General features: G+C 50.7%; 1 protein-coding gene across 50 annotated transcripts in view; it reads left to right on the forward strand.

The window, feature by feature from the left end:
• PCBP3 (poly(rC) binding protein 3) overlaps window positions 1-22,615 on the forward strand; it is a 281,196-nt gene extending 258,581 nt beyond the window's left edge. For 22 of the 50 annotated variants that reach the window (XM_070252611.1, XM_070252626.1, XM_070252610.1 and 19 more), the window contains 6 exons: window positions 987-1,028; window positions 13,606-13,684; window positions 14,402-14,461; window positions 17,912-17,964; window positions 20,649-20,818; window positions 21,848-22,615. In XM_070252611.1, the coding sequence (XP_070108712.1) occupies window positions 987-1,028; window positions 13,606-13,684; window positions 14,402-14,461; window positions 17,912-17,964; window positions 20,649-20,818; window positions 21,848-21,884 (441 nt within the window). In that variant the 3' untranslated portion in view covers window positions 21,885-22,615. The remainder of the gene's footprint in view (window positions 1-986; window positions 1,029-13,605; window positions 13,685-14,401; window positions 14,462-17,911; window positions 17,965-20,648; window positions 20,819-21,847) is intronic. The other 28 variants (XM_070252616.1, XM_070252617.1, XM_070252615.1 and 25 more) reach the window with 6 other exon arrangements.
• The last annotated feature ends 445 nt before the right edge of the window (window positions 22,616-23,060 follow it).

A 23,060-nucleotide genomic window follows, 5' to 3' on the forward strand; every position in this document is an offset into this window, starting at 1 on the left:
CCTGTGCCACCCATGCCTGCAGGCCCACGTGTGACTGGCCCAGGGCTGGTGTGACATGGTCCACATCACTGAGGCCTGATAGGAAGTCTTTGGTCTTTACTCTCCCTTGACTCCGTTTGGTTTGTTTGTTTTTTGGCCATGAGTTTCTGGGAGCATCTTAGCTGATGGACCATTGAGGCGAGTGGGGGTGGGCGCCGTGAGTTTGACAGGCGGTGGGAGAGGCTGCACGGTCCCACCCACTGTGGCTGGTCCAAGTCACTGTCTTGAAGGCAAGTGAAACCATGAAACAAAGTGCGGCCTTGGGGACCCACTCTGGCCTCTCCAGGCTGTGGTTTGAGCGTGCTGCCCCCCAAGTCAGAGCAGCCACCTGGACCTCTGAGGCTGGAAGACAGATTGGTCAATCCTGTGATTGATTTTGGTGCATTTCTTACTTAATCTGGCCTTTGCAAAATTGGTTTTAGGTCACCTTTAAAGGTTTCTTTTTTTTGTTTGGTCTTCTTGGGGTAAATATTTCCTAAAAGTGTTTACTCTGCTGGCTGATTAAATTTTCAAAAGGTTAATAATCAGAGAATCCATAAAAGATGTCAGCTCATTCTTAGATACGTTCTTTTAAGAAACCAAGGGAGTGAGAGTGGCAGCATTCAAAGCTGAGCTGTTGTCCTCCCTCCCCGCTGGCTCGGCCAGTCTCGGCTCCCGGGCTCATGTGTCTGGTTGTAGCTCAGGCCACTGCAGGGCACTGGCGAGGCTTGACACCAGGACTACCCCAGTCTGCACCACCTGGTGCCCTGGGAGGATTCCCCTTTTCTCCTCCGTGACTGGGGACAGGCAGGGACATGCTTGCCCAGGGAAAGCTTTAACCAGAAGGCCTGTGGCCCGTTCACGTGAAAGTCCCAGCCACCAGAAAGCCCTCTTCTACAGGGGAGGGCCGCAGGGGTGACAAGCGCAGCCAGCCTCTTCTCCAGCTGATGGTGTCTCTCTCTTCCTAGGCCTACACGATCCAGGGCCAGTACGCCATCCCCCACCCAGAGGTGAGTTTTCACTCTGTCTCCCTGTCTCCTTCTCTTCTCGTTACCATTCACCTACCTGCATGCTGCTGTTAATTGCCACTAATATTAATATTACACAATAATATTAATACCATTCTCTCAATGTTCCTGACCTGTGTCGTATCCATATGACCTTGAATAACCTTTAACCTCTTAGCACTAATTCTACTCCTGTGGAGGACTTGGCCTGATGTCAAATTGTTCTGATTGTTGCCGCAGTCCGGGGTTTACCTCTGCACATGGGGCCTCCGGTGGTGAGGCAGGACTGCTCTGCCCGGTGCACACCCCAGGGCGGGGATAGAGCAGCGCCGCTGCTCACCTGAGGAGTTAGGTGACATGCTGTCCAGCAGGTCTGAGAATGCTGGAAAGGGTGTTTGAACATCTGGAGAGGCTGCACTCTCCCCTTTCAGAGCCCGAGTTGAAACAGGGTCCGCATCTGTGTGAAAGCCAGCAGACAGGCCGTGGCTTCATTGTGGTGTTCATCAAACACCACACGGGGCGTCGAGGGTTCCTGCTCCATAATCAGGGCCTGCTCTGATATCTCCTAACACCTGGGTCCTGAAGGCTGCACCAGAAGAAATGGGGCGGGGCAAGAAGAGGGAGCAAACCCCAAGTCCATTTTGAGAAGGTTTTCTTCTCTAAACCATTTTGCGTGTTTGCCCAGCTTGGCAGCCTTTCCCTCCTGGGAAAGCATTTCCTGCCAAGCATGCTCTCTGTGAGCTGAGAGGCCACCATTCCAGACAGGGAGGTGAGGCCAGGCTGACACACGATGCTCTGAGTCCTGCAAACCCTTACACTTTTGAATTGGGCAGGGGAAGAGACGGTCATCTGAGTAAGATAGAAGACAGGACCAGGAGGGTTTGTAAGAACTAACTGACACTAGATAAGTATCTGTATTGGGAAAATAGAGATTCAATTCACTATCGTTGCAGGAAAATTTCTCTTGAGTAGAAAAAATACCAAGGGTTTTTCCTTTTTTAAAAAAATCCTCAGTAAGCATCAGCAGATATAGGCATCAAGTGATAGAGAAGCCTGATGAAGAAAGTCCTTCTCCAACCTCGTCACATCCCCAGAGGCCATTTTTCTTGGCTCCTGGTTTTAGACCTGCCGTGATGACTGCCATACACACAGCTACCTGTCCCCACTCGGCAAGCCATCTTCCTCCTGCCTGAGGCACGCTGTCTGGGCTCTCCTTGTTACGTGGAAGCATAGTTGCCACATGCAGGTGGTTGTGGACTGATGCCCAGTTCTGTCCATGGCTCACTCCAGTCCCTCTGCCTACCCCCCACTGCTGTAGTTGCCCACAGCCCCCAGAGGGCCATGGTCACCTCAGCCTCCCCTTGAGGACATGTGTTGAAACCTGGCCTCTGCTAGTGGTTCCCCCACACTTGCTGTTATTGGGGATGCTCTTCATTCTTCTCTGAGTTTATTTTAATCAGATCTTGGAAGTGGTAGGAGTGGTGAAGATGTGAACACAATCAGCCTTCTTGAAAGAACCATCAGCAGCTGTAAAAAAAAATGTTATAATGTCTTATACTCCAAGGAAGTTGACAGCATTGCCCATGAAGCTGAAACAGTGGTGGAGGGCTATAAGACCCCAAGAACAGGCAGGAGCAGGCCCTATAGCTGAGGAAACTTTCTGATTCCAGATGGGTGATGCTAGTTGTCTTAGCTGTCAGCCGACTGTGGCTAAGGGGAGGCAGATGTTAGGACCTAGGAGAAGGGTGGCCCGTCCCCAAGTGCAGGAGTGCTGTGCAGAGTGAGCAAGCACGTGTGCGAGTGTAGGTGGGCCTGAGGTTGGGAGGTACTGCAATGGGCAGCTTCCATGGCTCCTAATGGAATGCCCTGACCCACTGGGTCAGGGGCCTGATTTCTTGGACGGCACAGTCTTCATTTAACATGGGCAGGGCGGTCTCATGCCTTTAGAAATGCATCTGTGTGTGCAAAAGCAGATTCGAAAACCTGGATGTTTGGCTTTTATAAAGCTCAAGAAATGAAAGGAAACACAGTGGTATGGCCCCACAGTGAAGGGCAGTTTACCCCAGAATTGAGAACAGATCTAAGATAGATGCTCAGACCTACCATCTCCGGCACGGCCTCTGAGCTGGCAGAAAAGTGTTTCTGGTCTGAAATTTCCACAGTCTGGGCATGTGTGCCTGTGTGAGGGCGAGAGATTGATTGATTTTTCTATCAATGGTGGTTCTGCTCTTTCCATGTGATTCTCATCTCTCTTAAAAATGGATAGGTTCACAGATTTTTTTCTTCAGATTTGTCTAAATTAACTGTTATGTAATTGCCTCACTGCGTTTTGTAGAGTTTTGAAATACTTGGCTGCTTCTCATGAAATGGCTTTCTGTGCAGGACACTCTGCCCTCTAGAGCAGCAGCAGGTGGAGGTGAGCCCCTGTGATGACTGGGATAGTGGGAGCTGTGGCAGATGCTCTTCTTGCAGGCATGTAAAGTGGAAGACTTCGTCACTTAGAAAATCCCCTCAAAGTGAATGAAATAAAATCACAGTGACAGAAGTGATGATAGCCAGGAAGGCAGGTTTTATCTGCATTTAGTGTTCTGTCAGAAGTTTAAAAGCTTCAATTCTTACAGCCCAAATATAGTAAATACAGGAAATACTGCTTTATTTTATAACTGAATACACAATTTAAATATTTCACCCAGAGTGACTGACACATATACCATAGCCATCTTTTTACAGCTAATATCTTACTTGAATCAGATACAGACTATGAGAAAATATATTTCTTAGAGCTGAGTAATTCTTTATTTAGAACTAAAATATACGTATTTTTCTCAGAACCCAATTTTACTTATTTATTTATTGGTTTTTCTTTTCTCCTAAGCTAGAGCAGGTTTCTGAGTAAAAGTTGAGTTTTTTTTAAAGCTTGGCACCTGAGCTAACATCTGTTGCCAATCTTCTTCTTTTTTTTCTTCTTCTTCTCCCCAAAGCCCCCCAGTATATAGTTGTATATTCTAGTTGTAGGTCCTTCTGGTTGTGCCATGTGGGCCGCCGCCTCAGTGTGGTTTGATGAGCAGTGTTAGGTCCATGCCCAGGATCCGAACTGAGAAAACCCTGGGCTGCCAAAGCAGAGTGCATGAACGTGACCACTCAGCCACAGGGCCAGCCCCCTGAACCCAGTTTTAAAGAATGCTTTCTTTAGAAAAGATTCTTTAGAAAGAATCATCAGGGCCCCCACCCTCGCCAGTTTCCCTCCAGGTTCTTGCCTGCCGCATGGATTGTTCTACCCGAGTCCTTCTGGAAGCTTATCCCACTCTGGCATTCCAGAGAGGCACAGGGACTGCTTTGTGGCAGAGAGGACTTGCAGCTGAAATGGTCATCCTCAGTCATGATCTGAGTTCTCTAGTCAGCCGTGGAAGCTGCCTGCTTGCCTCCACATGTCCTGCCTGAGGGGTCAAGCATAGTTTTGGATGCAAGAAAGGGAGACAGCAGGGACTCGGGTTGAGGGAGCAGATGCGGAGAGCTGCAAAGCCTGGAAAGACACAGAGCAGTGACTGTGTGACTCTGTCTCATCCAGCATTTCTGTCACTTATTATGGTAGTGTGATTACACCACGAAGAGATTTTCTTCTGGAAGAAATTAGTCAACTTCAAGCATACCCTCATGTTTCCATGTCACTCCCTGACTTAATGTCCCCCTCAGTTAAAGGGGATGTTGAAAGCAAGCAAAAACAGAAGATGTTAGAGTTGATGACAAAGGATTTAACATCTCTGCTTTCTTACCTGAGCCTGGCACTAACCATGTGAAGTAGCCCACAGGACCATCATTCCAATTTCTCATACAAGGAGGTGGAAGCTTCCAGAGGTCACTTGCCCAGAGCCCAAGAGCCAATGAAGGATGGAGCTGGCCCACCCCTACATCACTGGATCCCGGCAGAGGACGTCAGGGAGCTGGGAGTTAGGTGGGCACCAGTATCTGCCAGGAAGCTTGTTCTTTAGGGAGCCCATAGTGGGGAGCTGTAGAGACATGTGAGTCATAATAAAAGTAAAAGGAGTCAGCGGAAGGGTGCACACTTAGATCTATATTGACAGTGATTCCTGTTCTCTACTCCCAGGGGCTGTTGGGTTGGACAGTCCACTGAGGACACCTAAAGAGCGATTGTGCACCCCTGAAAACAGATGGTTACGGAGCACTTTCCCTCCCGCTTCCTGTGTCTCCCCCAGAACCCTGTTAGGGAGGTGGGCACTGAGGCTGCTCCTCACATTTCACAGTGAAAACAGTGAAGAGAGTAACCAGCACTGCACTCCATAGCCACCCAGCCCATGGGCTGCACCTCTGGCTGCGTTCCTTCCAAGATCCCATAACTCAAGTGGTGGAGGGGTGCCCATGAGCCCACCTGCTGCCAGAGCAGGGCTGCTACAGTCTTCTTTTCATAAAATAGGAGGTGCAGGTTAGTCTTTGCTGCTGGTTTGTGTTAAATCTTTCCTTTCTCTGTCCCTGGGTTAAGCATCCCTCCCAGCCTGCCCTTTCTCAGAGTCAGAATCTGCATTTCCCCAAGAGCCCTGGGTGACTTGTGTGCACATGAAAGTCTGAGAGACACGGATAGCAAGAACTGAGGATATATGCCATCAGAGCCTCAGGAAGAGACAATAGAATGCAGTGAGGGAAGATTCTAGGAGATAAACTCTGAAAAATTTTCAGATTTAATAAAAGGAACCAGTCCTCATATTCAGGAATCCCACAAATCCCAAATGATACACAAAAGTAAATACATCTTAGACATATCAAAGTAAAGCCACATAACACCAAGACCAAGAGTAAATCTTCAGAGTAGTCAGAAAAAGAATATTACAAAGGAACAAGGGTAAGAAAATGAGTTCACCAGCAGCAGTGGAAGCCAGAGGATGGTTGCGTAATAAGAGAAAATCATTGTCAACCTAAAATTCTATCTCAAGAGGATCTTCCATAGACCTAAATACAAACATTTTCAGAGAAACAGCTGTGACCAACAGGCTTCTAATGGCTGCTGGTCAGGAGAAGGAAAGTGACCACAGAAGGAAGACTGGAGATGCAAGAAAGAATGGTGAGCAAAGAAACTACCATGTCCCCGCTTTACATAAGCACAAACCATGAAGAAAATATTGATGGTTGAGTACATTAAAATTTAAACATTTGGGTAAATGAAAACAAACATTGTCTGTAAAATCAATATCAATACTAATTTGTAGGATTCCATAACAGAACTAAATGGACAAAAATAGCATACACAAGAGTAGGATGGGCTGAGGGGAATTAAAACATCCTGTAGGTCATTGTATCATTCAGGAGGAGGGTAAAGATACTGAATTTAGACTTTAAATGTATGTGTTAAAATTTCAAAGTGACTGGGGCTGGCCCCGTGGCCGAGTGGTTAAGTTCGCGCGCTCCGCTGCAGGCGGCCCAGTGTTTCGTTAGTTCGAATCCTGGGCGCGGACATGGCACTGCTCATCAGACCACGCTGAGGCAGCATCCCACATGCCACAACTAGAAGAACCCACAACGAAGAATACACAACTATGTACCGGGGGGGCTTCGGGGAGAAAAAGGAAAAAATAAAAAATCTTTAAAAAAAAAAAAAAATTTCAAAGTGACCACTCAGAGAAGACTTATTATTTAAGTTCCATAAAGGTACAGAGGGGAAAACGGGTGAGGGGAAAAAATTGTTAATCAAAACAAAAGAAAGATAGGAATGAAAAGGAAAGAAGAAATCCTAGAAAATCAGGGCAATTAGAAGTACAAAATAAGATGGCAGAGGTCAGTCTATGTATATGGGTAATTGGGATCAAAGTAAAAGAACTTTTCCAGTTAACAAGGCTGTCAGACTTTTTTTTTTTTTTAAGTTAAACAAATAGATAAGCAAACAAAAACAGAAAAAAATCTAGCAGGTTTTTTTCCCATGAGACAACACCTAAAGAATAAGGACCCAGAAAAATTGAAAGAATAGGAAAAAACTGTCCTAGGAAAATAATAACCAAAAGAAACCTTATAGGCCAATTTAATATCAATGGGGGAAAAAAACAAACTTTAAGGCAAATTCTTTACTTAGTCATTACATATTGATACAGATTCAGTTTCCTAGAGGATACAAGTTTAAAATTTGTATGCACCTAAAACTTACCTTCAAATATATATAAATAAAAAATTAACAAACCATAAAGAGAATTTGACAGACATTGTAGTGGAACCTTAACATACCTCTCTTTCAGTTAAGGCCAAGGAGACAAGAATAAAGAAGATATTAACAGTATAATCAGTGAGCTGATATAATTGACATGTGTTGAACACTACACCCATTACAGCTATAGAATTCGTGGTAACATTTACAAAACTTGATCATATACTAGACCATAAAGAAGACTCACCATCTTTCAAAAATTGGAATCGTATAGACTATACTCTCTTACCACAAAGCAATTAAGTTGAAATCAATAATTAAAAGGTGATTTTTTTTTTTTGAGGAAGATTAGCCCTGAGCTAACATCTGCTGCCAATCCTCCTCTTTTTGCTGAGGAAGACTGGCCCTGAGCTAACATCCTTGCCCATCTTCCTCTACTTTATATGTGGGATGCCTACCCCAGCATGGCTTGCCAAGCAGTGCCATGTCTGCACCTGGAATCCAGCGAACCCTGGGCCGCCAAAGCGGAATGTGTGCACTTAACCGCTGTGCCACAGGGCCAGCCCCAAAAGGTGATTTTTTTAAAAACTTGTCTTTATTGAAAGTTAAAGAAGACCAAAAGACCAAGATAAATGGAGAGACATACCATGTTCATGGATGGGAACACTATATATCTAAATTGTGCCTCCCAAATTGAGGTACAAATGCAGTACAATTTCAATCAAAATCCCAACTGGGATTTTTGATATTTTGATGTTTTCATATTTATATGGAAGAGCAAAGGCCAAGAATCATCAAGATATTCATGAAGAGAACATATGATAGGGAGATTTGTCCTAGCAGATGCAAAGACTTATGACAGGCTATATTAATTGGAACTGTGGTTTGGGTGCATGGAGAGACAACAGACCAGTGGATCAGATCAGAGAGCCCAGGATCTGACCCACATGGACAAGGAAACCAGGTCTATGCCAGAGCTGCCAATGCAGATCATAGGGGAGAGAATGTTTACATACCCTCAAAGAGCATGTTTCACACGTGATTGAAATAGTCACAATAGATTTTTACCATAGTCACAAGACTGCTCTGCTGGTACAGCGATTATTGGACACAGCAGGTAGTAGGTCTGCTGTCTCATTGGACACAGCAGGATGGCAGGTCTGCTGTCTCAAGCTGGGTGGTCACAGGTGAGCACAGTAAGCAATCTCCAGCCTAGCGAGAGATGCTTATCCTTAAGGAAATGCCAATGTAGGAGAAGTTGCATCTTTATCTTAAGGCCATTTGTTCTTGTCTTTGGGACACAGCAAATGCTTAAGGCAGATATACAATGCATGCTCAATGGCCACAGCAGGCCCTTTTGGAAAAACAAGGTCAGGCCGATTAGGTTTACACCAAATGGCTTCCTCATATCCTCCAGTATATCCTATTGCTTGCCATTTGTTTGTCAGCAGCATAAACAAAAACCACTCCTTATGCATCAAGAACTTCAACACAAGAGAAGAAAGCTTAGCACTTTCAGAAGACAATATAGAATATCTCTGTTCTCAGGTCGGAGAAGGATTTCTTAAACAAAACATAAGCACAAACCATAAAGAAAATATTGATGAATTTGACTATGTTGAGGAGGAACAAATTTTTCCTTCCTGCTTCAAAGGTTCTTCTGGTTGGTCTAATAATCGAATTGACTTAAGACAAGTAAACAGGAAAAAAATCAAAAGTTTAATAACATGGATACCTCCTGTATACATGGGAGAGACCCAGAAAAATTGAGTAACTGCCTGAAATGGTTGAACCCCCAACCTTAAGTACCATTGTCAGCTAAAGACAAGGAAGTGTTGGGTGTGGGAAGTCAGTTATGGGTAAGGTTGTTAGGCAGATTTAAGGCTTTGCCTTCTCCACTGATGAGAGTTTCTAGAGATAAGGTCATCCCCCTCCTCCTGGTACCACAGGGAGACACCCTTACAAATGTAAACATCTCTTACAAAGGGTAACTTCTCCTCAGTTGCAGAGCTTCTCCCATGCCTGCTGTTTCTTAAAAACAACCAGCTTAAAATAATCCTTACGCCAAACAGACATATTTTAGGGTGACAAATTATGCTCCCCTACAACTGCATTAAAATTTTAAAATTCTCTTTCTCTAAAGACACCATAAGGAGAGTGGGTAAAAGATCTTTTCACCACATACAACTGAAATAGGATTAGTGTCTGAAATATGTAAGGAGTTTTTGTGAATCAGCAAAAATCATCCCAATAAAAAAATGGGCAAAATACATAAACAAGAATTTCACAGAAGAGACATGAACGCAGATTAAACTACCGTGGTGGTCTGTTTCTTGACCAGGAATAGCTGCACGGTATGTTCGTTCTGTGGTAACTCACTGAGTTGTATACTTACAGATGCCTATGATTTTAGGGTCTGTGTTTAGTATTTGTCTATGTGTTTATATTACTACGCAGGGTTAAATGGAAAAGGCGAGTCACAGACAAATATCTATGATATGGCACCCTGCTCCCTCCCTATCCTTCCCTCCCCACTCCTTCCTTCTCTCCCTCCCCCTTTCTTCCCTCCTCCCTGCCTACCTTTCTTCCTTCTCTTGGTTCCCTCCCCTCCCAGTGATTTGGAGGCACGTTGAGAACCAAAAGTATAATTTTTTTATGGCAGAAATATCTCAAAAAGCAGGAACGCCCCTTCACACTTAGTCATGCTCTGGCCTTTAAAAGATTTTGGAATTAAATCCCAAAGAGATGAAGTGGCTTGACTAATTAAGGGCAGAGCCAAGAGGAGAAAGATGCCAGCTGACCTCTGTCCTTCCACCCACCCACCCACCGGACAGATGTCTGTCCAGGCACCACTGTGTGCCAATTCAGTCCTTCCCCAAGACATCACTTTACATTCGTGGGTGTGTGAGTGGAGGGGGATTTTGCTGGTGTGGCCATTGTTTCACAGAAGAGCAGCAAACTCACTGCAATAGGAGAGGTTAGAGTCGGGGTTGTTCAATTTCGCAGTGTCAGACTTTCTGGTGGGAGCAGAGCCAACCTCGTGGATTACTTGGATATGCCTGTAAGATGCGCCCTTGGTGGGCTCTGGAGCACACCCCGCCAGATGCACCTCACCTGTGTAACTGAGGGAGGTGCTGGAGAGACCAGGGGAGCATCTGAAATCATGGAGCCTGTGCACAGCAGGTGGGAAAGCCCCTGGTAGTTTATGACGATTGCTCACCCCAGCTAACGTGAACAGCACTTCACAGCCTGCCCTTCACTCACACAAATTCCCCCATTTTGCCGATTAGGGAAGGGAGGCCCAAAGAGACCACACGTACCTATCTCTACGAGGCCAGTCAGTGTTGGAGCCAACCCAGGGCAGTTCTTCTGCCTCTAGAGCAGGGGATACTCTGCTCTCCCTGCCGTCCTTGCAGCTGTGCCTTCCCAGGGACAGATTTGAGAGGGCCCTGCCCTCGAGGGTAGCATGGCAGCCTGGCTGACAGACCATGAGCAGGTGACAGGCATCCATCCCACTGGGGGTGAAAAAGCAGACCAGGAGCAGAGAGCACCTACTCAGGACTCCTTAGGCCCTGCAGGCACCAGCAGACCTCACTGCATGTGGGGCCGTCCCCTGAGGCTCACCTCTGGCCCCCATCCCCTGGGTGAAGGGCTGGAACCCCCAGGGGGCCGGTCATGCAGCAGCCTGCTCTCTCTGTGTGAGTGTTATGTCTGCATCGAAATTCAAGTGATGGTCAGAGGATATAGCACAGTCCCTCATGACCGGACAGCCCTGAGCTGGACTTTGGACAGCCTTTGCGCTTCAACTTTACATTTATTGTCTCTGAAAACAAGGTTTCTTCCTCCATCCTAGGAAGTTGTAGTTCTCACCCTTGTGAAGAAACCTAGTTCAAACTCTCTGATGTAGGGCGGTTCAGAGCACAGCCCTCTGTCAGATGTCCCCCCTGACTTGGTGGAACTTGTTGTGCATGGGGCCCAAGGCTCCCTCAGCTCCTGGTCCTGTCAAGTGGGAGATGGGGTTTGCTTGATCAAGCATGTAAGTTTCAGTCCCCAGAAGGCCTCAGCCTTGCCGTGTCTCTCCATACTCATCCGTGATGCCCCAGGGCGCCTGTGGGTACTTGCCATCTTTCTACAAGGCACTTACATATCCCTGGAAAGAGGAGGCTTTGCTAGGATGCCAAGCCCTCAGCAAGGTCTCCAACCCCTGCAGGCCCCTTACCTGCAGGCATCCTGCCCAGGCCCAGTGGGTGCACTCTGAGTCTTGCCAGTTACCCCCATGCCCGTGTTTCCGGGGCCAGCTCTTCTAACACCTTTCTTGGAGACTTCAATGCATATCCGCTCAAGTCACACACACCGTGCCCAGTGATATTAGGTCATGGGGCAGATGTGCTGCGCAACAGATATGCCATCAGCCCCCTAGCCCCTGCCTCCTCAGGGACGCTTAGAGCTTAATTTGACTCCAGGTCACCACGTCTCCTAGCCTGCACTCCTTGGGACCCCTGGCCACTACAGCTGCACCTGGAGTGGCCTCTGGGATACAGCTGGTTCTCCCCCGAGCAGGCCCACCCCATGCCGCAGGTCAGGGAGCACCCCAGAAGACGGGAGAGGCCTGGGATGGGGGAGAGGGCTGCTTTTAAATTGCAGTCACCATTTCCAAGGGTGTGGGGAGGAAACCAGACACCTCTGAGGTGAAGATGCTACAGGATCAGCCAGGAAAGATAGACGTGTGGGAGCTGTGCTGCAGCAACTACTCACCCTGCATCCCAGCAACTCACACAGCAAAGATTCTACCTTGAAGCTATGACCAATCAGGAGGCCGCAGGCTGGTCATGGCTTGGCTCTGGGCTGCAACTGGGATCCACGCACGCTGAGACCCCGTCTGTGGAAGCAGGAAGAGACCAGACTGACTGGCTGCTTGACTACAAGCCCCTGTCCCCACAGCTGCACCCGCAGGGCACATGGACAGGGGCAGGGATCTCTCAGGGAGGGGCCGTCTTGGGGGCAGCCATGATCTTCTCTGTACTGAGAAGGGGCGTTTGGCGTTTATTGTAGCGTTGAGCTAACTTGTTAGGAGCATATACCCAGCTCCTAGGAGGCCAGCAGCAAACCTACTCGTCAGTCAACCGAGGGCTCATCTGTGAAGGCGCTGGGATGTTGGAAATCTGCATGCTTGTGCCTCTGGCACAGTTGCTGCCTCCCCAACGCAATTTTGTGGAGCCAAGGAAGCCCAGATTCTGCATGATGGGGCAAAGTTGGGTGCCTGGTCAGATCCTTGTGTTACCAGGGGACACCAGCCCTGTGCCCAGAGTGGCCCCACCCGCTGGCGTCCAGGATCTCCATGGTGGTGCCTGTCCTCACTCCAGACAAGAGTCCAGGGCCAGCTCTGGAAGCCTATGCTGGGCCACATTCAACTGGTCTTTCTGTTGGGAGAAGGTTGGGAGTTGAGTGTATTTCCCTCTGCTGTGACGGGGCCCTGTGGGAACGCCATGCCTAAGGACAAGGACGTCTGCAGAGGCTGAGAAGATTCCCAGCATTCAGCTTGCCACCTTCAGCTCCCCTGTGTGGCCAAGTCTGGCCACAGCTACCTTTATCTTCTGTTATTTTTAGTGTTTATTTAAGAAGTGAGGCTCAGATAAAATAACTAAAGAATCTGCGTTTCAAAGCCCTCCCACCATAGTCTAGTGGCTGGGGATGGGAGACAACAGGACAAGGAGCAGCCTGCTCCCACATGGTGGTGCAGGCACAAGGTGGCTCCAAACGAGCCCTTCGCACCCTCCAGGTGGCTCTCACACTCGCCCTCCGTGGAACCTTCCAGCCCTACATTGTGTAATCCTGGAAGTCACAGGAGGCAGGCCTGTGTGCCCCACGGGTGACCCCCTCCAAGTCACCTCTGCAGTGAAGTGATGCCTTGCAGGGAAGGCAGAGCTGGCCATGGGAGTGATCCAGGCTGAGCACAGGGCTGGGGCCCCACGAGGTTTGCAGAAGGGAGCATCGCATGGGCTTCCCACAGATGGCTCGTGAGTTCTGAGTAGCAGTGTGGCTCTGAAGCTCTTTCAGGCCGGGCTGGTTCTGCTTTGTGGCTCTCAGACCCTCCCTGTGGAGGCCGTGGGGCACAGTGGCCTCCATACGCCTTCCTGCCCTTCTGCATTGGTCTGAGGCTTGCTCATCTGGCCAGGCCCGTGAGAGGGGAAGGCTGCCTGGTTCAGGCTGGAGCTGCCAGGGAGCTGAGGAGAGGAACGGCACTCAGAGCACTTGCCAACAACGGCCCATTTGTTTTCCAGGCCAAGTCCTTGAGTTCTGCTGCGTCTGCCATGTGTCCGCATGGCCCCTCTTTATATCTATTTGTACAAAGTTCTGTTACTGCCTTTTTGATTTGGTGTGACTTGTACTCGATGACAATAACCTTCTTAGCTCTCATGTCCCTCCTACCCCCAGCAGTTGACCAAGCTCCACCAGTTGGCCATGCAGCAAACCCCCTTTCCTCCCCTCGGACAGACCAACCCCGCTTTCCCCGGTACGTACCCAGCTGCCCTTTCTGACCTCCTCTCTTCTCACCTGGGGACTTTCTCTTTGTGAACTGTCTTTATTCAGGGCAGTGAGCAGAACAGGTACGGTTCTAGTTGTAGCTGCCAAGGATGCAGCGTTCACACACAACAGTGTGCACACTGCCGAGGGCCGGACAGGGAGGCCTCTCTGTATCTCCTGTGGTGGGTTAGTCACCTCACAGCTGGCAGTCTTGTGAAGAGATGTCTGCCCCTTTGGTCCATGCCTGCTCTCTGCTGGGGGGATCCTTCCTGCTGAACACATCCATTCAGCCAGCCCTGGAGCCTGTTCTGTCCAGGAGCAAGAGAGCAAGAGCTCAGACAAGCAGTCAGGGATGCCCTTCTGCAGGAGGCCTGTGCACATCCCAGGAGTGACACCCACCCAGGACGGCGCCCAGCCCTGCCCTTGGGAAGTTGGGATGAGCCAGTCCCCAGCCCAAGGCGCAGTCACCATCAGCACCTGCTTGGCACAGGGGCGGGGGTGGGCCTTCCCATGGCTATGTCTGGCCAGCGGGCGTTCGTCCCCGTAATGGCAGAGCATCGCCTCGGCGGCCATGGCTGGTGAGAACCCACTGGGCTCCCTGGTCAGCTGCACACACCAGTCAGACTTTGAGCTTCCCTAGTTGAAGTGGTCTTGCTTATCTCCTTGAGGGCAAAAACCTTAAATCTGTTTCTTCTTTGCTCTCCAGGAGAAAAGCTGCCTTTACACTCCTCCGAAGAAGCTCAAAATCTGATGGGCCAGTCGTCAGGTAAAACAAAACCTCACTAAATGGAGGGTGAGCAGGCCAGGAAGCCGTGCAGCCGCCCTTACTCGGTTCCAGGTTCCCAACCTGGTGGGAGAAGGGGGCAACGGGGCCGCTCGCGTCTGCCATGGGGTCGGCGAACGCCTCAGTGAAGGCATGGCCAGTGCCATCTGGGGCCAGTGCCCATGTGGCTGGCACCAGGTCCGCACACGCAGTTCTCACCTTCTGCCTTGGTCACTGCTAGGAGCGTGTTGGTGGGCTGTGGGCTCTGACAATGCTCAGAGCATGGCTGCCCTGTCACCCGAAGGTCTCGAATGTGGCGGAGCCACTGTCAGTGTTGTTGTTGATCCTCCCAGTGGCCCAGGGTGTGGGGGCCTGCAGTGAAGGATTTACCATGATGTACGCTTTCCAGGATGTGTTGCATAGCAGCTGTGTGCACACTCACAGGAGAAGATAGCTCTGGGCTGCGTAGTCTACACCCTCTTCTGATTTGCATTAAAGAGCTCCTAGGAGATCGCAGGGTGGTGCGTGGATTTGTAGATCCCATTTCCCAGGGCATGGAGCAGTGGGTGCGGCTCACTGACATGTCATTTGGGAATGAAGCCGATGGAAGCGCGTGGCCTGGGTACAGCGGGTTCCCTGTGAGGGAGGCACCCCATCTCTCATCTCCACGTGGGCCTCTTGAAAACCTGGGTCAGAGCAGAAGAGCGAGTGTCCAGCTAAAGGGGAAATACAGGAAGGAGCATTTCCAGTGGGTGTTAGTTATCACCCCCATTGATGTGGTCTGGGCTCCAGGGCGTCACTGAGGCTGGAGGAAGTCCTGAGACTTCCCCATAGGCTATGTCTGCCCCTCACCCCTCCCTTGGGACCGTGAGGGCCCAGCTGTGCACCACAGAGAATCGGAGGCATCTCTCCAGGCCGAGCCGTCAGCTCTGATGCTCCGCACACTCATGATGGGTTCCATCTTGGTGCAGTGTTTAATGAAGTCAGGGCAGAATTTAATGAATGAAAATTAGAGAAAATCATTTATAGAATTTTTTGATTAAGGAAATGGATAGCAACCCTTACAAAGTTTATATCTAGGTGATAACACACGTCTATACAGCCCTCTGCAGTTTATAATGTGACTTCATATAATTACCCAGTGATGGTCTCCTGGAGATGGCCTGGGGACCCCAAGAGCTTGGCTTGCCCAGAGCACACTGCCACCACACCTACCCCTGCCCAGCCATCTACCTCCCCTGCTACGGCCCCTCCCAACACAGCCTTCAGTGCCTCAGGGATGTGGGACATGTATGCACATGGCCTTGTTAAGATGTCCTCGTTATGACCTCCCTCCTTGAGATCCCCATGGGACCCACAGTGCATGTGTGTGTGCACACACATGTCCCACCACAGCCAGTTAGGTAGGGTGGACAGTGACAAGAGGTGTTTGCTTGTTTGACATCATCCTGAAGGCAGATGTCGCCATTGCTTCCAGAGCAGGCTTGTGTTTTTGTTGGAGAAGCATTATTCACATCCCAGTGCATGGAACGTCATTGTCTCAGAGAGAGATACTCACTACTGGCTACGTGATTCTGAGTTACATGAATACGAGTTTTAAACAGATACGTTTTCCAATTATTAGTTTAATTTTAGTACCATAAAAAGAACCCTGATACTTCCCTCCCCTCAATCAAAATAAACCAAGTTGAACAGATATGACTCGAGGCTTCATGTCCATCCCAAACCAGGCTGTTCAGGAGTTCCAGTCGGGGACTCAGGACCAAGGAAATCTCTTAAGTGACATTTTAATGTCATTGTTTATGGAATATGTGTAGATGGCCGAACAACCAAATAATTGTATTGAAAAGATCTTTGTTAAAAGAAGATAAAGGATAGAAACTCTAAGTTTAGATATGCAAAAGAAAAATAACAGACAATTTTGGATGAATTGGTTCATTCAGCACATACCAACTGAGCCCCTGTGCTCACTGGGCCCCAGAACAGCCCTGCCCTCGTAGGGTCACTCTTGGCAGGGGGACCAGTGACCAAGGTGCATCTGGTTTTGGGGACACAAATGCTGTGGAGGAAGAGGGTTGGGAGCCGTGGGTGGATGGGGAGAGGAGATTTTGTATGGGCTCACCCGAGACCAGGGATCGAGGAGAGCAGGGCAGAGGCTAGGGAGGCAGAGACAGTGCGGCTGAACACAGGACAAAGGAACCAGGTCGCCGTGAGGAAGTGGGAGCCTGTTGGGCTTTGAGCAGTCTGCGTCTGACCTGCATTCTCTTGGGAGCCCTCTGGGCTGTATGGAGATTGGACAGAGGGGCAAGGGCAGGGGTAGACCAGCGAGGGAGAAGTGTGGGGTGGGAAGAGGGCTCAGGTTCCAGAATATTCAGAAGGTACAGGAGCTGGGTGTGTGATGGTTGGCTGTGGGTGGAGAGAAGGGGTGGAGCCCAGAGCTCCAGGGTCTGGACTAAGCTGCAGGACCCGAGACACCAGGACCATATTGGAGGGAAGAGCAGGGTCTCAGCTATGGTCTTTGGGTTGGAGATGCCTCAACAAAGAGGTGGAAGCAGTGAGTACAAGGGAGCATGTCTGCCTTGCTGTTTGTCCCCGTCAGCACCCCAGCACAGCACATTGTGCATTTTCTTGTCATTGCTTCCAAAGCAAGTGTAGATCCTGTCCTTGAACTCTTCAGAAGTTGTCTTTGATTTGGTAGGTCCTAAGCTGAGATTTGTAAAGATAAAAATTGGGGGCAGGGTGATAAATTATGCCAGTCTTCCTCTTCAACATAGAAATGCACAGTCTACCAGTGGGCCCAGCAGTTTAGTTTTGAATCAGTGAAGTTATCAGGTCTCCCTGCTCCAAACTGGAAGAATTGCACAGTGGGCCTGGTCCACAGAGCTGGGCTGCTCAGGGGCTGTTGGGCAGAGCTGGGTCCAAAGGGAATGAGAGGCAGCTGATGCCACAGTGGGCGGGTGGTCCACAGAGGAGGCCGCACACTGTTTGGTCTGGGAGAGGGAAGAGCAGAGAGGACCAAGCACAGAAGGAGAACGGGCAGCCGGGGTCCATATGACCAGCATGGCCCAGGCCCTAGGTGTGCCGAAGAGGCCCCCACGCACAGGCCATGCCCCAAGAGCCATTTAACACAGGTCTTCCCAGGGTGTCTATGAAGGGTGTCATGAGAGGTTGTACAAAATGGTGGAGGAGTGAGGTCATGATGTGCCCAAAATGAAAAAGTGAAATGCCACTCTGCTTGGTTTTCTTTGTTTTGAGAGAAGCTGGGACTCAGGAGTTGGGTTGCAGTTGGGGACTGAGAGCTCACAGGACCCTGGGCCTCCAGCTGCACTGACCCTCACCCTCGGGCCAGCCCCTGGCCCTGGTCTGCCTTTGTGGGCCAAGTGTGGGCCGGGCGCCAGGGTGCAACGTGAGCAGCCTTCTGCCAGCCTAACCGTGTCCCCTTGATGTACCTAGGTCTGGACGCCAGCCCCCCGGCCAGCACTCACGAGCTCACCATTCCCAATGATGTGAGTATGCCTGGAGCCATCACCCCCCCCACCTTACTGTGTGAACTCTCCCCTTCCCTCCCCACTTTACGCAGTTTATTGCCCGTGAAAGGGATGTGATGTCACACCCCTAAGATACCAGACAAGAAAGGAGTCAATACCGGGCTTTAGGGTTTATTCAGAATTTAGATGCCAAAGCTGGCTGGGAAGGCTGAGGACCTCCACTGACCCTGTGTGAAGGCACGGCCCTAGTTCAGGTTGAGCCCTGGAAGGACGAGAGGTGCAGGAATGCTCCAGAGTGGACCTGCCCCATGCACCCAGGGCCCCTGGAGGGTTTAGGATTCTCTGTGAGTCTGCTCCAACAGGATGTCAGGATATCGCAGGTTTGCCTGGATCCCTGTACGCAGCGCCCACTGTCTGTTCTTGCCTCAGGCTCAGCTGAGGGTGTGGCCTTATGAGCTCCCCTCCACACACTCAGTCCTCCCCAGTACCATCCAAGCATCCTGAATGCTTGGATTATCCTAAGAATGCTGACTCCAATCCCCAAACCAAGACACCAGGGCAGGTGTGGGCCACATGAACTGCAGGGGTCACTGCTGGAGCAGCATGGAGAGGCCACCATGTGGGGACACTGCCTTTCCAACTCACGTGTCTATTGGCCTTTTCCACCCTAGAACTGAGGCCTTCAGGAACCTTTAGTGCTTTGCCCTTGCTTCAGCAGGGTAGGAAATGCTAGCCCTGTCTCCTCCCTTCACATGGACTAACCCCAGGAAGCACAGACTTGTAACTTCAGGGGAGATGACCCATCCTGAGTGTGGAAGGACATGGGCATAGGGCAGGAGGAACAGAGGCAGAAGAGAGGTGAGGAGCACCCAGAGGAGAGGACCTTCCAGAGAGACCATCTTCATTGGGCCCCTCATGCCTGCTGCAGGCTGGCTCCCACACAGGCCAGTGGTGCCTGTCCCAGGCCTCCTGCATAGGGCCCTTACATCCTCAGAGGGAGAAGGTCTCTGCTTCTAAAGGCTCCTGACACTGTCCTCACTCTGTGAATCATCCTTGAGCAGCGTGGCTCTAGGCTTCACCCACGTTCTACCCTGTGGGTTTCCTCTTTTGTAGGCTTTTACCTAAATCACTGTTTTGCCAACACCAGGTCTCTTGCTGTTGGCCAACCCTTCGTTTTAAAGCTGAAATGAACCTAAAAGGCAAGAGGATGAAGCTCCTTTGGAGAGTTGATATGCCTGTCTTCTGTGGCCCCCTCCCAACACATTGCTGCCACCCCTCCTCCTGGGGGAGCTCCCAGAAGGAGGCTTCCTTTCTTGGATCTATGTGCCCTACAGAGCATACCCCTTGGTCCTTCCTGGCAGAGAGATCTGGCTATGGACAGGATGGGGAGGGAGCTGAGCAGCTGGGGGACAGGAGTCTCTGGACTTTTGGAGAGGCTGTGTCATGGTCAGTGAGGCAGCTGGTCTAACCTAGGAAAGGAGCAGAGATGGCCTTACAAGTAAGCAGAACTGAAACTCAAGGGGTCACCTCAGGGACAGGAGCTAGTTCAGATGTACCTGTGTCCCCAGTGAACTGTTATCAGTGTATAGGTTCAGAGTTGTTTCTATTTGTAAATGGATATCCTTCCTGCATGCCTGGCCCAGCTCCTCTACCCAGCACCTCACTGACATGAACACAAAAGCATGCTCCTAACACTGATTTCACCACAAGTGCTGACACCGTTGGCCAGGCTGCCTCGCCCACTGCCACACTGGAGGTGGAATTAGAAGCCCACTCCACTGACCCTACTTGTCCGGCCTCTTCTTTCTGTGCTTCCTCTCAGAGCTCTCATCAGCGCCTCTGTGTAAATGAAGGGAAAATTGAGAGGTGCCTACTCTCCTCCATGGAGGCTTCCCTGGGGTCCAAGTTGCCCCCACACAGCAGGGGAGGTTTGGAGGAGCCTACTCAGTGGCAACTCTGCTGCCATAGACAGATAGTCTTAACCTCAGGCTGCAGTCCGGCCCCACCATGGCTGTTCCTGTGTCCTGGGCAGGCCCCGCCTCTTGTCCCTCTTACTGCTTCAGTTTCAATGACCACCTGCTCCTTCAGGTGGCTCAGAGGGCCAGAGGCCACAGCATCCCATCTTTAAACAGAGGTCGCATGATAAGGAGGAAAGGGAACATCTGATGTGTCCTCAGAATTTTATCCAAGTTCATCAAAAGACAGGGTTTAGGCAGCAGTAAGCTTTATCCTGGCTTCAAACACCCCACTACCATGAGGATGCCGCCAAGAAGGCATTAACATGGCCTCGGCCCTGGTGCTAGCATCCAGCCTCCAGAGGACACCAGGAGAGGTGACCAGCCATGTGGCTCTCCAGTCTCTTGATTTGTCGGAGCTTTGTGCATTGAGGCACTGAGCAGAGCCAGGTGCCGCAGCGCCCATCCCTCCAGCAGGAAGGCAGGCGAACACTCGCCCCCCTATCCCTCCAGCAGGAAGGCAGGCGCACACTCACGCCCTCTCCCATCCCTCCAGCAGGAGGCTCGTGCTCGCCCCCTCTCTCAGGGTGGCCGGTGCTGCCTCCTTCCAGAAGCACGGATTGTGTGGTATAGAGTAGATAGACCAAGGCTGGGCCTGTCCCCACAGGCTTTCCCAAGCTCTGTGCATGCTCCACTCAGGGCTGCTGTGGGCTCTTCTCTAAGAAATCCCTCCCTCCTTTTTTCTAGCTAATAGGCTGCATAATTGGACGCCAAGGGACCAAAATCAATGAAATTCGACAGATGTCTGGAGCCCAGATCAAAATCGCCAATGCCACAGAGGGGTCGTCAGAGCGCCAGATCACCATCACAGGGACCCCAGCCAACATCAGCCTTGCCCAGTACCTCATCAATGCCAGGTGAGTGCTCGCGGAGCCCTGTCTCTGGTCCAACAGGACGCTCAGAGAACCTGGCTTGCCATGGTCAGGAGCCTGGACCATGTCCTGCCTCCCTCTGGGGGCTTCTCTTTCCCTCCTAGTTGTGGGGGTGGAGTGTGATGGAAAGAGTCTCCATGTAGACGGGGGCCTCACACCCTCCTCTGTACTTTCACACTGAAGAGTCTCTAGTGAGCGGCTAGGTGGTAATAGACGAGAGCATTTCTGGGGCCTTAGGTCAGCCACACTCTTGGGTTAACTGAAAGTTAGCATGAAGGGTTATGTAGTTTCAGAGAATACATTACTAGATCATTCGGCTTTCACACATCCTGTGGTTGTAAAGACCCCCCCGCCCCCACCCAGACTCTTGCTGAGCAATGCATCAGGGAAGTGTGTGAGGGTCAGAGGTTATGCTGCTGTGGGAGTTGAGGTCCTGCGGCAGGGCCACATTCACAGCAAGGAGCCTGAGAGCCAGGGATGACACTCCTGGCCACGCCTTGGCCATTCACTTTGGCCTCCCTGCCAGGACATGTCAGTGAACATGAGGTGAACACACGTGGGGAGGTGGGACCTAGCAGGAGGGTGGGAAGGGGCCCCTATCTTCCCTCCACCTGGGGTGAGACCCTCCTCCCTAATCCAGAAGGTAGAGCCAGGCTCGCAGGAGGCTCAAGTGGTCAGGGAAGGCAGCCCGCCATGGGCAGTGTGACTCTGGTGCCCCTCCCCGAGTGGTCGCCGTGGAAGTTGTGCTTGTCCACATGATTATCGTCACCCCCCTGATGTGGGGCCTTGTGGGCAGGGAAGAATGGTCCTGTGGATCTGGCCCTAGTGGGTCCTCCTCCCTCTGCTTGGCTTTGGTTTCCAGCTCACGGCCATGAACAGTGACCTGGGCCGACCCATCACGACAAAGAGAGAGATGCAAAGGCTGTGAGGATGCCACAGGGCCACAGGTTTTGTGTTAAGCCTGTTTTCTGAGAAGGTTGTGACCTGCCCACCCTGTGTCTTTGTCTCTTCCAGGCTGACGTCTGAGGTCACTGGGATGGGCGCGCTCTAATCCTACCCAGCGTCCCCCAGGTCTGCGAACCCGCACCTCCACCCGGCTCGCACACTCTGTACAGACCACCTACCCTTCGTCCAAATATAAATAGAGGTTTTCTTTACTAACAGAAATATCTATGCCCTAGAGATCTGCACATACCAACAAAGCCCGTTGATATCCATCTCTGTGTGAGGTCCAGGCTCTGTCTCCGATTCTGCTCTGTACATTAATTTAGGCTCCGCTCTGTTGATGCATTGGCATGCAGTGTTAATTATTTTAAACGTTGGGGGCATTCCCATCTGTGACATTCTAGAAACATTTTTCCTTAGTGTCAGTATACCTGTTTAAGAGTTGGTTTGGTGTTTTGACAGCACTTCCTCAGCGTCCTCTCCTAAGCCATCTAGAACCATGGTTGCTTTGAGTTGCCCCCCACCACACCAGCCCCACCTGCTGACCATGTCCCCTCACAGCCTGTGCTGATCTTGGCTTACATGTCCATGCAAGTCTTGTGCAGTCAGGGGGCGCCTTTCCCCTTGTTCCCAGGGGAGGAGAATAGAGGATGCGCAGTCCTGACCCAAGGTGCAGGGTGAAGTGGGAGTGCTGGGACCCTGACTTCACGGGGATGTCACGTGCTGGGGAGGCATATGTGGCCCTCGAGGGGCTTCCAGGGGGGCTGGAGAGCGTGGACTGGCCAGGAAGCACCTCTACACCTTGTCGGAGTTCAATAAATGTCGTGCTCTGCCCCCCACTGGCTCTGACTCCTCTCTGTGCCCCCTCTCGCATATGCACACTTGCATGCACACGTGCACCTGTGAGGCCTGGCCTTGGGCTGGCCTGCTGCCTGAAGAAGATGCTCTTTCTCCCTCGAGCTAAGGTTTCCCCCTCTGTCTCCAGCCCCTTTTAAGAGTTTGACTTGCGCAGGTTGTTCTAGTTTTCCTTTTGCAAAACTGCCTCAAATGACAATAATGAAAACTCTGTTTTATCCTGGCACCAAAGTACCAGTTTCTATTTGTGGAATTTGCCTCTTCCACTGCCATCGTGGGCATGGGAGGCCAGGCTGCGCATGGTGATACCAGCAGCTTCCTAGCTTCATGGTGACCCATTCACGGAACTGTCTACTCGGCTCACCTTGTAGCAGACAGGCTGCTCACCTGTGCTCACCTTTAAGGAGCCCACTGTGCCCCTTCTGGA

Source organism: Equus caballus, chromosome 26, assembly GCF_041296265.1.
Source record: "Equus caballus isolate H_3958 breed thoroughbred chromosome 26, TB-T2T, whole genome shotgun sequence".
Classification (NCBI taxonomy): domain Eukaryota; kingdom Metazoa; phylum Chordata; class Mammalia; order Perissodactyla; family Equidae; genus Equus; species Equus caballus.